At 38.8% G+C, this 11,552-nt stretch overlaps 2 protein-coding genes across 13 annotated transcripts in view; one reads left to right on the top strand and one right to left on the bottom strand.

The window, feature by feature from the left end:
- Nucleotides 1-4,539, top strand: part of padi2 (peptidyl arginine deiminase, type II) — a 17,391-nt gene extending 12,852 nt beyond the window's left edge. Inside the window, exons 13-16 of the mRNA XM_077573675.1 lie at nt 362-455; nt 528-607; nt 1,662-1,802; nt 2,526-4,539. Of these exons, the coding sequence (XP_077429801.1) occupies nt 362-455; nt 528-607; nt 1,662-1,802; nt 2,526-2,759 (549 nt within the window). The 3' untranslated portion in view covers nt 2,760-4,539. The remainder of the gene's footprint in view (nt 1-361; nt 456-527; nt 608-1,661; nt 1,803-2,525) is intronic.
- Nucleotides 2,780-11,552, bottom strand: part of rap1gapb (RAP1 GTPase activating protein b) — a 96,233-nt gene continuing 87,460 nt past the window's right edge. For 7 of the 12 annotated variants that reach the window (XM_077573670.1, XM_077573662.1, XM_077573667.1 and 4 more), the window contains 9 exons: nt 11,035-11,166; nt 8,870-8,947; nt 8,452-8,561; nt 8,167-8,283; nt 7,959-8,088; nt 7,690-7,771; nt 6,326-6,444; nt 6,184-6,232; nt 2,780-5,162 (listed from right to left, as the gene is read on the bottom strand). In XM_077573670.1, coding sequence (XP_077429796.1) covers nt 6,224-6,232; nt 6,326-6,444; nt 7,690-7,771; nt 7,959-8,088; nt 8,167-8,283; nt 8,452-8,561; nt 8,870-8,947; nt 11,035-11,166 — 777 coding nt within the window. In that variant the 3' untranslated portion in view covers nt 2,780-5,162; nt 6,184-6,223. The remainder of the gene's footprint in view (nt 5,163-6,183; nt 6,233-6,325; nt 6,445-7,689; nt 7,772-7,958; nt 8,089-8,166; nt 8,284-8,451; nt 8,562-8,869; nt 8,948-11,034; nt 11,167-11,552) is intronic. The other 5 variants (XM_077573663.1, XM_077573665.1, XM_077573666.1 and 2 more) reach the window with 5 other exon arrangements.

The following is an 11,552-nucleotide window of genomic DNA, read 5'->3' as shown; positions in this document are numbered from 1 at the left end:
TGATATTCTCAGTGATAGTTTTTAAAAGCAAAGGCAGTCCAATGTTTTTGAATGTGACTGATTTTGAGTTGACTAAAACTGCCATTTTATATGGGATAGTTCAATATACATTGAAAATTTATGCTGTTGTTTTGTCTATTTCTTTGTCATGTGAGTGCATTGAAAGTACTTAAAAACACGGAAAACCCATGAGCTCTGGACCTAGCTGGGTGCCGGCGGCCCCCAGACCCCCGGCTAAATTTTCAGATAATTTCACTTTGGTCAAATCACATCCCTGATTTTATCCTCATTGCCAACATGGTGCCACGGTGCAAACTCTCAGACAGTGTTGCGTTTTGGTCTGTCATGTCCTCACTGGCAGGGCTTTCGGCTGCTGCTGGCCAGTCCGGACGCGGGCTACAAGCTGTTCAGGGGCCTCAACAACAACGGTCACGGGCAGGCCAAACTCTTTGAAGGTTAGTTGAAGGTCGTTTAGTGCATTTTTGTTTTTTTGTCCACAATGTGCAAAACATTCTACTTCTTCAAAGGCCGGGATGACCAAGAGCCAATCACAGTGGATGAGATACTGGAAGATGAAGATTTCCAAGCTGGGAACAACTACGTTCAGGTGAGTCGGGTTTTCTGGCACAATTCTGCTAACACAATGAAGAGACATGTCGGCGCTCACGAGACGCCATATATAGTATCAGCAACTACCAATCAGATGAAAGCTGTTTTCCGTATTAAATCAAGGACAGCAGGAACCCAGTCAGAGCAAAGCTTATTTACATACTAAAAATTAACTCATTTACTGCCAATGACGGTTATTAACGTCAAAAAGTCATTTTAACTATTTCTATTAGTTTAACATTTTTTTCCTAACAAGAGTATGAAAACCTAGAATTTTTTTATTGTACATTTAGAACAGATATAAAATTTGTGATTAATTGTGAGTTAAGTAGTGAAGTCATGCAATTAATTATGATAAGAAAATTAAATCGCCTGACGCCCCTAATTTTTTATATATATATTTTTTTAATCGTGTCAGGCGATTAAATGTTTTTTAATTGTATTTAATCGCATTACACGATTAAAAAAAAATATATATAAAAAATTAGGGGCGTCAGGCGATTTAATTTTCTTATCGTAATTAATTGCATGACTTCACTAGTTAACTCACAATTAATCACAAATTTTATATCAGTTCTAAATTTACAATAAAAAAATTCTAGGTTTTCATACTCGTTAGGAAAAAAATGTTAAACTAATAGAAATAGTTAAAATGACTTTTTGACGTTAATAACCGTCATTGGCAGTAAATGAGTTAATTTTTAGTATGTAAATAAGCTTTGCTCTGACTGGGTTCCTGCTGTCCTTAATTTAATACGGAAAACAGCTTTCATCTGATTGGTAGTTGCTGATACTAATAAAATATTCTAGGTTTTCATACTTTTGCTAACAAAATAATTAAATTAAATAGAAATACTTCAAATGAATTTTTGACGTCTATAGCCGTCAATGGCAGCGAATGAGTTCATGAGAAATTCAACGGACCAACTGAAATCGCTTGAAAATGTCACTGTGGGCATTTCCAACACATATGAAAGTGCTGTCTAAATACATTTGACTTGAGACATTTCATGACAAGTTCATTTTCCTTTTGTTTGCCTCTCCCTGTTCAGAGCTGCATCGACTGGAACCGAGACGTGCTGAAGCGAGAGCTGGGCCTGGACGACGGCGATATCGTCGACCTGCCCATCCTCTTCAAGTTAGAGCAAGACGTTGACCAGGAGTTCCGCGCAGTCGCGTTCTACCCTGACATGGTACGTTTGAGAAGCAAACGCAAAATATGAACAATTTTGAACAGCCCGGGTATTTCGGATATTTACACTGTGAAAACAAATGGCATATTGTATTGCTTTTTGCTTGTGACAAACCTAATTTCATCACGTTTGAAATCAAAATAATCCTCACAAATCAAATTACAACGATCCAAATTTCAATGCTTTTCAATAAGAGCAAGACCGCCATTTTAACCGACGACGTAACTTGTCCTTGCTGGAGAAGCGCAGCTTTCTTGTCTCCAGTTTGTAAAAAGCTAACACAATTTTACATTTCTGTAGCAGAAATTAAATACGGACGTAATAAAATACACAAAGCACAAATGGAACAATGAGAGGGAATGACTCACTCTGCTTGCGTTTTCCGGCCTGGGATCTTTCCGTCTGACTGCCGTTGGTCCATCTTTCCAAGAACCTTTAGTTAGGGCTCCGCAGATCGATCCAAGTAGCGAAAGAATTGAAACTAAAGTGAGTATCGGTCCAAAGCGGTGGTATCGATCCTTTACATTTATTTACAGCGATTTAAAAAAAATAATAAAAATTCTTAACAGTGAATGACATTTTACACCAAGTCATATTTTGCTTAGTTTGAACTTTTCCAACTACTAGTTGAGCTAGGTTAGTCAAAATTAGAATTTTTCGTCATGCAAAAGTGGTCACCTTACTCTAGGGGTGTCACACTAAATATTTTTTGTCACTACCCAGGTGAACATGATCGTGTTGGGAAAAAATCTGGGCATTCCCAAGCCCTTCGGCCCCAAAGTGAACGGCCGCTGCGCCCTGGAGGCGGAGATGTGCTCCCTGATGGAGGGCCTGGGACTCACCTGCACCTTCATCGACGATTTTGCCTCCTACCACCGCCTCCTGGGTGAGGTCCACTGCGGCTCCAACGTGCGCAGGGAACCGTTTGACTTCAAGTGGTGGGATCTGGACATGTAACTGATCGGGCTTCGACGCCATTAAACATCTGTTGTCTTTATTTACAATAAGGATGCAAAGCAATACTGTATGTACAAGCGAGTCTTTTCACCAAGCAGACAAGAACAGAAATACAATCATTTTCACACAGAGCGCACTTTGGGATGACCACTGTTAAAAAAAGCACAGGCCGGACGCATGGATGTGCTATTTTGTTGAGCCACAAGGAGGCGCAAGCCATCTACGCTCCAATTGAGCAGGTTCAGTTCAAGTCAAATCAAAGTTTGGTCTCATACATGAGGGTTTTTCCAAAACATTTTTACACAAACGGGGAAAGTACAGTAGAGTTGCAAAGTAAAAGGAAGCGTGATGTGCCTTGTGTGTTACATTCAGGAATCTCTGGAAAGACGAGCGCTCACGAGACACAATCATTTGGAAAGGCAACCTCAAGATGAGTCACAGTGTAGTTCCCCAAAAAACCCACTTGACAAACACAAACTAGGGATTTTCTATGGAAAGCCATTTAAACATTTCTTTGATATCCTACTAGTGCACTCAATTGTCGAGTACGACGATTAATCACACTACACGAGTATAACGGCCGTCTTACTAGGAACATTTGTTCCACTACTCTGTGACATTTCTATGCACAAGTGCTGCAGAATGACTACATTAACACTGAAGCAAAATGATGCAGTAGTTGACAACTGCGTGTTACTAGTACTGCTGGTGACATTAAAATATTTTACTAGTTAACATCCAGGGTTAGACAAGTAGTACTAGTAGTGCACAGATGTCAATAGAACAATTACATGTTACTCATGAGAGAAAACTGCAAATACTACAAGTCTATTTTAAAATTATAGTTAACTAGCACTCGCTAGTAATAGTACTAGTAGCACGTAGATGTTGACTAATTGAAAAAAATTCATGTTACTAGTAAGGAAAAACTAGCTCTAGTTGACTACATTGTGCTACTAATACTACTAGTGACATACATCTAGCACTTGCAAACAGTTGTCAACTAATCGAACTACTAGTTGTTATTAGTAAGGGAAAACTGCACTAGTCATCAATTGCGTACTCTTAATACTACTAGGGACATTGGAAAATTATACTAGTTAACAGCTACTGCTTCATGAGTAGTGCTAGTTGCAGGCAGATTTCAACTAGTAGAGCAACATTACTACTAAGGGAAATCTGCACTAGTTAACTGCATACTACTACTACATGTAACTAGTCAGGGAAAACTGCACTAGTCATCAATTGTGTGCTGTTAATACTACGATATAGTGGCATTGGGAAATACTAGTTAACATATAGTGCTTCATTAGTAGTACTAGTTACAGGCAGATGTCAAATAGTAGAACACTACTGTGCATTACTAGTAAGGGAGTAGTACTAGTTACAGGCAGATGTCAAATAGTAGAACTACTACTGTGCATTACTAGTTAGGGAAAATTGCACTAGTCTACATATTTTTTATAATAATCGTGACATAACATTTTACTTGATAACATCTACCCCTCACTAGTAATACTAGTAACATACAGATGTCAACAGCAAGGAGAACTACTTGTTACTAGTGTAGATGTCAACTAGTGCATAGTTTTACTTCTCTAGTAAATGTCATACAGAAAAAAATGCCACTAGTAAGACAGTCGTTCTAACTAGTGTAGGACAATTATTGAGTGTACTAGTAGGATAATGGCTCTCGATAAGTGTCCTATGTCGGAAAATGTGTGCAATGTACACTGCATGTGGAGATGAATAAAAACGGGAATCACAGGTACAAACAATGGCATCAGAAGTTGGTTGTGTTTTTTTGTCAAGCAGGTTGACACCATGCACAGAAACACTCGCACAAACAAACACAAAATGCTTGGAAATGCTTTGTTGCTGGTTGAGGCACCACAGCAAATAGGATTAATTTTTTTAATTTATGTTTTTACTGCCATTGTACCATCAGTCTACATTGAGATAACTGTGTGCTTTTTTTTTTACATCCATATGGAGTTTTATTAAATGCTTCTTTTGCCGTCCAAGCAAGTGGCCTCCATCCTGAAGAAAGCCGACGTAACAAATGCTGTTGATTCCTCAAATGAACGTAAAACCAGGGAGTCTGATTCTCAGCGAGGTCAACGGACCAAACACTTGACGAAACAAATCTCCATCTTTCAGTTCCTCTCACCCGAAATCTTCAAAACAAAGGATTTTTGGGAGAAGGGACGGACGACGACCCGACGTGACGTCCTCTGAGCTTTCGTCGGCGGCGGCGTCTTGTCGGGACGGCTGGCGGATCTAAAGCGAACGCTACCTGGGAAAGTTCTGACGACCGAGTCTCAAAAGTCGACCTCGGTCAGGTCCGGAAGGTGACGCGACCCATTCGCTCGGTTCTGAGGTGTGGTGCCTCTCCACGAAATGCTGCAAAAGCAGAAGGGTCACAAATGCTTTTTCATGGCTCTACCTGCGATTCCATTGGCAAAAACAGCTACTCCATAATCAATCATCGAGAACAGATCCCATTTAATATGTATATCTAATGACACGACAAACATAAACAATTGAAATCACATACATGCCACAGACGTGTTTCTACTCTACTCTAACCTTGGCTGTAACGACTTTTGCTCCAATCAACCAATCAGAAAATGCTGACGTTAATGTGGGCCAGCTAGTTGAGGATCATTTAACTAATTCTTCCCATTTTAAATGATTTAAGTCTCCCAAAGACGTATTTATACGTTGTTGTTTTTTTTTTTTTAAATGCTAGAGCATACAGAAGGCTTTGATGCAGCCTCTGAACTGAAGAGAACGCTTAAAGCAATGGTAAATATTACAAAAACGGCCAGCAGCTGGCAGCAGAGCAAAAGAGATCAACCAGAGCCATGTTGAAAAAAAGCTAATTTAGCCACAGTTCTATACAGATTTGTGAATTTAGAAATTTAGCTATATTCTAATGCTAGTTGCTGCAAAATGGAAACCGATGAAAAAAGAGGCCCTAATCTTTCTTTTGTCATGTTTTTATAGCAATAGAACCCAATATTCAGTGATGCCTTGCAAAATCGGTCAAAATCCAGTAAAACAGCCTGGAGCGAAGGGGATTGCTTCAGTGAAAATGGTTGCGAGTTAAAATAGGATAGAATAGAAAATGGTTTAATTTACATGAGCCAGCAGTCCAGCACTGTTGATTTAGAAAGCGAGGAAAAGGTCAACTTTGATTGACTCTTGTGAAGCACATTTCCGCCATGTGTGATTGAGTAAATATGCTCTTGGCTGATCCCCTGTGGTCAACCCGAAATTGATCCCAATCACAAATAGCAATCATATAATCGCCCGGCCCCTACTCCTCCTGTATGTACCACTACAAATGCCTTACAAAGACGGATTAGCGAGTGAGTGAGTCACCAAGTGAGACATAGAGAAGCAGAAAGCAGCCTCTAACCTGATAATGGACATGGATGCGACAAGTCAGTGGCGCGTGGCTAACAGTTCTGTGTGAAAACACAAACAACTGTTAAATATCAGCTTGTGTTCATAAAAAAACAACAACATCTATTTATAAAAAGGACTCGTCGTTTTTATACCGAGGACTTGTGCTCCAGCGACGGGCGCTCCGACCTGGAACGGCTGTCTGACACTTTCGACTCGGGTCCCTTAGGCCCTTCGCTTTGATGCTGGGGTCGAGTTGGAGGAGGATGTGCGGCTATTCAAGTACACAACACAAATGGGGTGGTGACTCGAGTTGAATTAGTTTCGGGATCTCAACGCCTCACGTCACTCTCATCTCATCTAATCAGTACGGCGCTAATATTATCATAGTCGTTCTTCGCAGAGGATAAAAAACATGACAGTGTTTTTTGTCTGTCTACATGATATGCTCGACCTTTTTATATGCATGTTAGACAGAGCGTGTGTAAACTTGTAATCATGTACTTTGGACAAATACAGCACCAAAAAGAACAATAACAAGAATATTAACTATATTGAGTTGATACAAACAGTTTATGAAATGATTGCAATAGTCTGACACAGAAATGGATAAATGTGTACTGTATTCAGGGGTCTTAAGGAGCCATATGCTTTTTTAGTCCTCTTCTGTGGATCTCTAAAATAATTAAAAGAAATCAATAAAAAAATATTTAAAAAATACATGTTTTTATTTAGATAAAATATTTATAAAATTAATGATTTAGATAAAAGATTAATAATTAAATAGTCAAAAAAATGTCAGTCCAAATTTTTAAGACGTCAGAAAAAGACAGACAACTTTTTTTTTTAAATAACCTAACAGTGTCCAAAAAGTGAGAAGAAACGCAGAAAATGACCATAAAATGTCCATGAAATTGCCCAAAAAAATGTCAGAACTGAACAAAAAGGCAGAAAAGAAAATGTTCAAAAACAAAAGGCAGAAAATTACCATAAAATGTCCATGAAATTGCCATAAATGTCAGACAATTTAATAAAAAGGCAGAAAATAAAACATTCAAAAAGTAACAGAAGAAATCCCAAAAATTACCATAAAATGTCAGAAAATTGCTACTAAAAAGGCTTTTTTCCCTCCCAAAATAGCCATAAAATGTCCAAAACATGGAGGGATAGAAAGTAACCATTGACCATAATATGTCCATAAAATTGCCAAAAATGTCAGAAATTTGACAGAAAAGCAGAAAAAGTCTAAAAACGTATGAAAAACAAAATAAAAAAAATTATAATCCAAAAACGAAATGTAGAAGGAAATGAATGTCAAAGTATTGGATGCTGCATATTGTGTTATGGTGTAGCTCTAATTAGCTCTTGGGCCCTCATTTTGACTAACACTAACAGTTTCCTTTATCACAATGTTGAAAAGGCAGATTTCCGTTGTTATTTGGCCTAAAATGGCCATTTTCACAGTTGCTGATCCCTGGTGTAGTGCATGCAAAGTATATAACCTACATAACACACTCACCTGTGAAACCCGCATGGCTCATACTGAGCGATCCATCGTCCAGAGAATCTCTCTTGAGTGGCGTCGTGGCAGACACACTTTCCTGCAGTCAAGTTAGAAATGTACGCTATTATTTTTATTTATTGTATATATGTCAATAATTTATAAACATTTAAAATTATAAACCAAAATCAAAATAAAATTTATATACAGTATATATATATATTACTCCACCCCTCATTTTACCCATGCACTTAATATTACATCCAGCGGGCGTCCACGGCACTCACCAATCCCGTGTCGTACTCGTCGTCGGCCTCGTGCTCATCCACGACGCTGGCGAAGCTGCTGGCGTTGGATGAGGAGCGGGAAAGGTCCTGGGCCTCTGGGATGGACGGCGCCCTGCAACACATGACCGAGCTACACGCCCTACGTTACTCGGACCACGCTTGGGCCTAGCGTCATGAGAGAGGGAGAGGCATTTAAGTGAAGAGCTACCTGTTCTTGGCCGGGGTAAACTCAGGAGAGCTGTGATTGGACGAGTTGTCTGATCTGTTCTCCTGCGAGACGTGGCCGCTGTCGGAAGTCCTTTGGGTGCACGGCGACACGTCCCGGCTGCCGAGCGACATGGTCAAAAAATGTCACACTTGTATCTATCCAAAAATCTTCTAACAACTAAACAACTTTGTTTTAGAAATGCTGAAATAATCACAATACTCTCAGGCATATATTCTTTATCCTCTGCGAGAACCGACTCGTTGCAGCTTATCAAGTCATTGATACCTCCTTTCTTGGACTTCCTGGATGTTCTCAATGCCGATGGCGCTGCTCCGACGGGAACTGAAGGGACCGGACTTCTTCCTGGTGGGGCTTTTCCCTGGAATGATCAGGGACTGCCCCACGGCGGGGGGGGGGGGGAGAGGACAGTCAGACGCACTCAAGTCAACATGAACGCAACATGCTAAGCTAGGCTAGGCTAGGCTAATAGAGGTGTGACAGCATCTGATAATATCATCATGAAAAATGTTCATCGTTAACAGTTTAAACGGGACTAAAAATGACCTACTGTGGAATGCAAAAAAAAAAAAGGTTAAAAAAGTTAAAGCGTCACATGACACGGGAGATATATTAGCTGCGGCATCCGAGCAACAAACAAATGGAGAAAAACACATTGAACAAGAAGGGAGAAAGAAACATGAACCTCTTCTATCGTTCCTATCCCTATGGCGCTGCCTCGCCGGCCGTATTTACCGGGACTTTTCCCCGGGACGAGCAATGACTGAGGCACGCAAAGGCAGGACGAGACGGGAGAGAAGAAAACACATGGCAGGTTGAAAAGCAAAAAATAAACAACACATTGTAAGATCTTCATGCGAATCACACACAAAAAACACACACACACACAGCCAGGCCACACAGAGATTATTAAACACCGGCAAAATTGTTGCTGTTTTTTTTGTTTTGTTTTAGCAATTTAAGAGGCGCTTAAGCATTGTTAGCCATTTTTTACACTTGTAGGACAAGTTAGAAATAATGTAAAAAAACAAAAAAACAAAACAAAAACAGGAATGCTTAATATAGTTCAAATTTACAGAGATTTGATAATCCGATAAATACGGAAAATTATTTGCAAAATGTATAAAAAGAAAAAAGCCATAAAGGCTAAAATAGTTGCCTAACTGATTTTTGTGTTTTAATCATATTTATCACATATGTTTTATAATTATTTGGTAACAACTCCTCTGACATATTATGCTATTTTGAAGTTTGCAAATGTAGAAACAACAAACTTTTGAAATCGATAGATAAATAAATAAATAAATGATGCAATTCATTTTTATTATGCTTTTAATAAAAAAAAATAAAAATTGCTAACACCCTCCCATACATGACATTCATGTCATTTTAAATTTTACAAAAAACAGAACTAAATATTTGTGTGTGTATATATATATATATATATATATATAGGCTAAAATGTATGTGATTTTTTTTTTTACCTTTAAAAAAATATATATATATGTTTTTGAACTATTTTTCAATTGAAAAACACCAGCGCTATTATTTATTCTGAATATTATTACAAGACTCAATGCAAGATTAAGATTTTAATATCACATTACTTCTTTATACAAGGTCCTGGGGGGGTCCTCGGTTTATGACGACATTCCTATTCTGGAAAGTCGACCACTAAACTACGCTACCATGAAACACACCACTCGGTCATATCATTCCTAACCTGAAGTGTCATTTGTCTTAAACTGAGGACCCCCGAGACTGAGCAAGCCTTGGGCAGGCACGACCCACGTGACCCCCAGACAGCTTCATTCTGCAGCCACGCATCGTCAGATCACACAGCGAGGCGACGTGCACAATACAGACGCACATACAGTACGTGTCACATGCAGCAGCAGACACAGGAGGGAAAGGGAGCAAGGGAGTCTGGGTAGTCAAACAGCCGCCACCAGAAAATGGGTACGATACTATCGCTTTTAAAAAAAACAATTTTGAAAGATTTGACTGTCACATGATCAAGAGCTGAGGACTGAGAACTAAAGGGTGGTTTTGATTTGAGTTGTGTGCGACTTGGAAGGAAGAAGAGTGGCATTTACATGTCAGGGTTTCTCCGCAATAGAAATAAAAAAACAAACAAACACATTTCCAGTCTCTTATTATCAGACTTCTCTGCAATAAATAAATAAATAAATAAAATGTTATTTTATTTTATAAACATTTTTTTTTTATTAAATTAAATTGATTTCAATTATTACACTCCACAATTACAAAATTGGCATAATTGTGAAGAAAAATAAAAGATTATTAATACAAATTTTGAATTGTTTTAATTTATATATTTGCACCTTTTTTTTTTTAAATAACTAATTTAATAAATTTAGTTTTGTCCAAAAGGAAATTGCATAATCATAGTGTTTCAAAGAAATGTATTTGTCATGATTGGTTTTGTGAATGTTCTTGTTTTGTGCCCAAAAAACAAATGATTGTCATAATCGTGATTTCAATTATTACCAAAATAATCGTGATTAATATTTTCTTCATAATCGAGCAGCCCTTAATTCCAGCCAGCCACCCCTTCCCAAAAACCAAACGCAATTATTATTATTATTATTTTTAATAAGGAGCACCCACAGGACTGCGTTTGCCTCGTAAGATCTCTCTCTTTTTTTTTTCTTTTTTTTTTTAAACGTAACGGCCTTGGAAACAAATACTTTTTCCAAACAAAAGTTTCTATGTTTTTCCTAACCTGTGTATGTACATTTTTTTTTTTCTATATCTGCGTAGGAATCCTGACATGCGGATGGATACCAGTGTGGTGCATCCTGCGCTGAAGCACAACACGCTACTTACAATGCCGGGCGTTTTGGGGCTCTCGGCCAGATTGTGGGTAAAGCTGCCACTGTGACTAGTGGAGACTGTGTGTGACTTCTTGCTACTGAGGCCCATGGCGTCCATTGACTGGCTTCTGCTGCGGATGACCCGCTATACGGAGAGAGATGAGGACACACGGTCAACGGCTGGGGAAAATGAATGGCGTCAGTAAGGGTTGCATCATTTGGGGCGGGGGAGTCTTGGGTTTCCAGGTCAAACGTCCCGAATACAGTGGAGAACCTTTAAAAGATGAAGGGGTTCTATAGTCCCCCCCAAAAAACTGCTGCAAATCTTGTGGATTAACTGCATGGTTGACTTGATATGTGGGAATGGAATGGCAATGGTAATGCTAATTGATACCATGTTGAGCATACAATCATTTAAAGGGAAAGTAAATTAAAAAAAAAAAACGTTTCTAATATGTTTTATATACAGAAGAGGATTAGGGCTAGTGAAGAGGAAAAAAAAAAAAAAAAACATGGTGGCAGGAATCTCAG

This window comes from Vanacampus margaritifer, chromosome 8, assembly GCF_051991255.1.
Source record: "Vanacampus margaritifer isolate UIUO_Vmar chromosome 8, RoL_Vmar_1.0, whole genome shotgun sequence".
NCBI classification, from domain to species: Eukaryota; Metazoa; Chordata; class Actinopteri; order Syngnathiformes; family Syngnathidae; genus Vanacampus; species Vanacampus margaritifer.
This window is presented reverse-complemented; position numbering and strand designations above follow the sequence as displayed.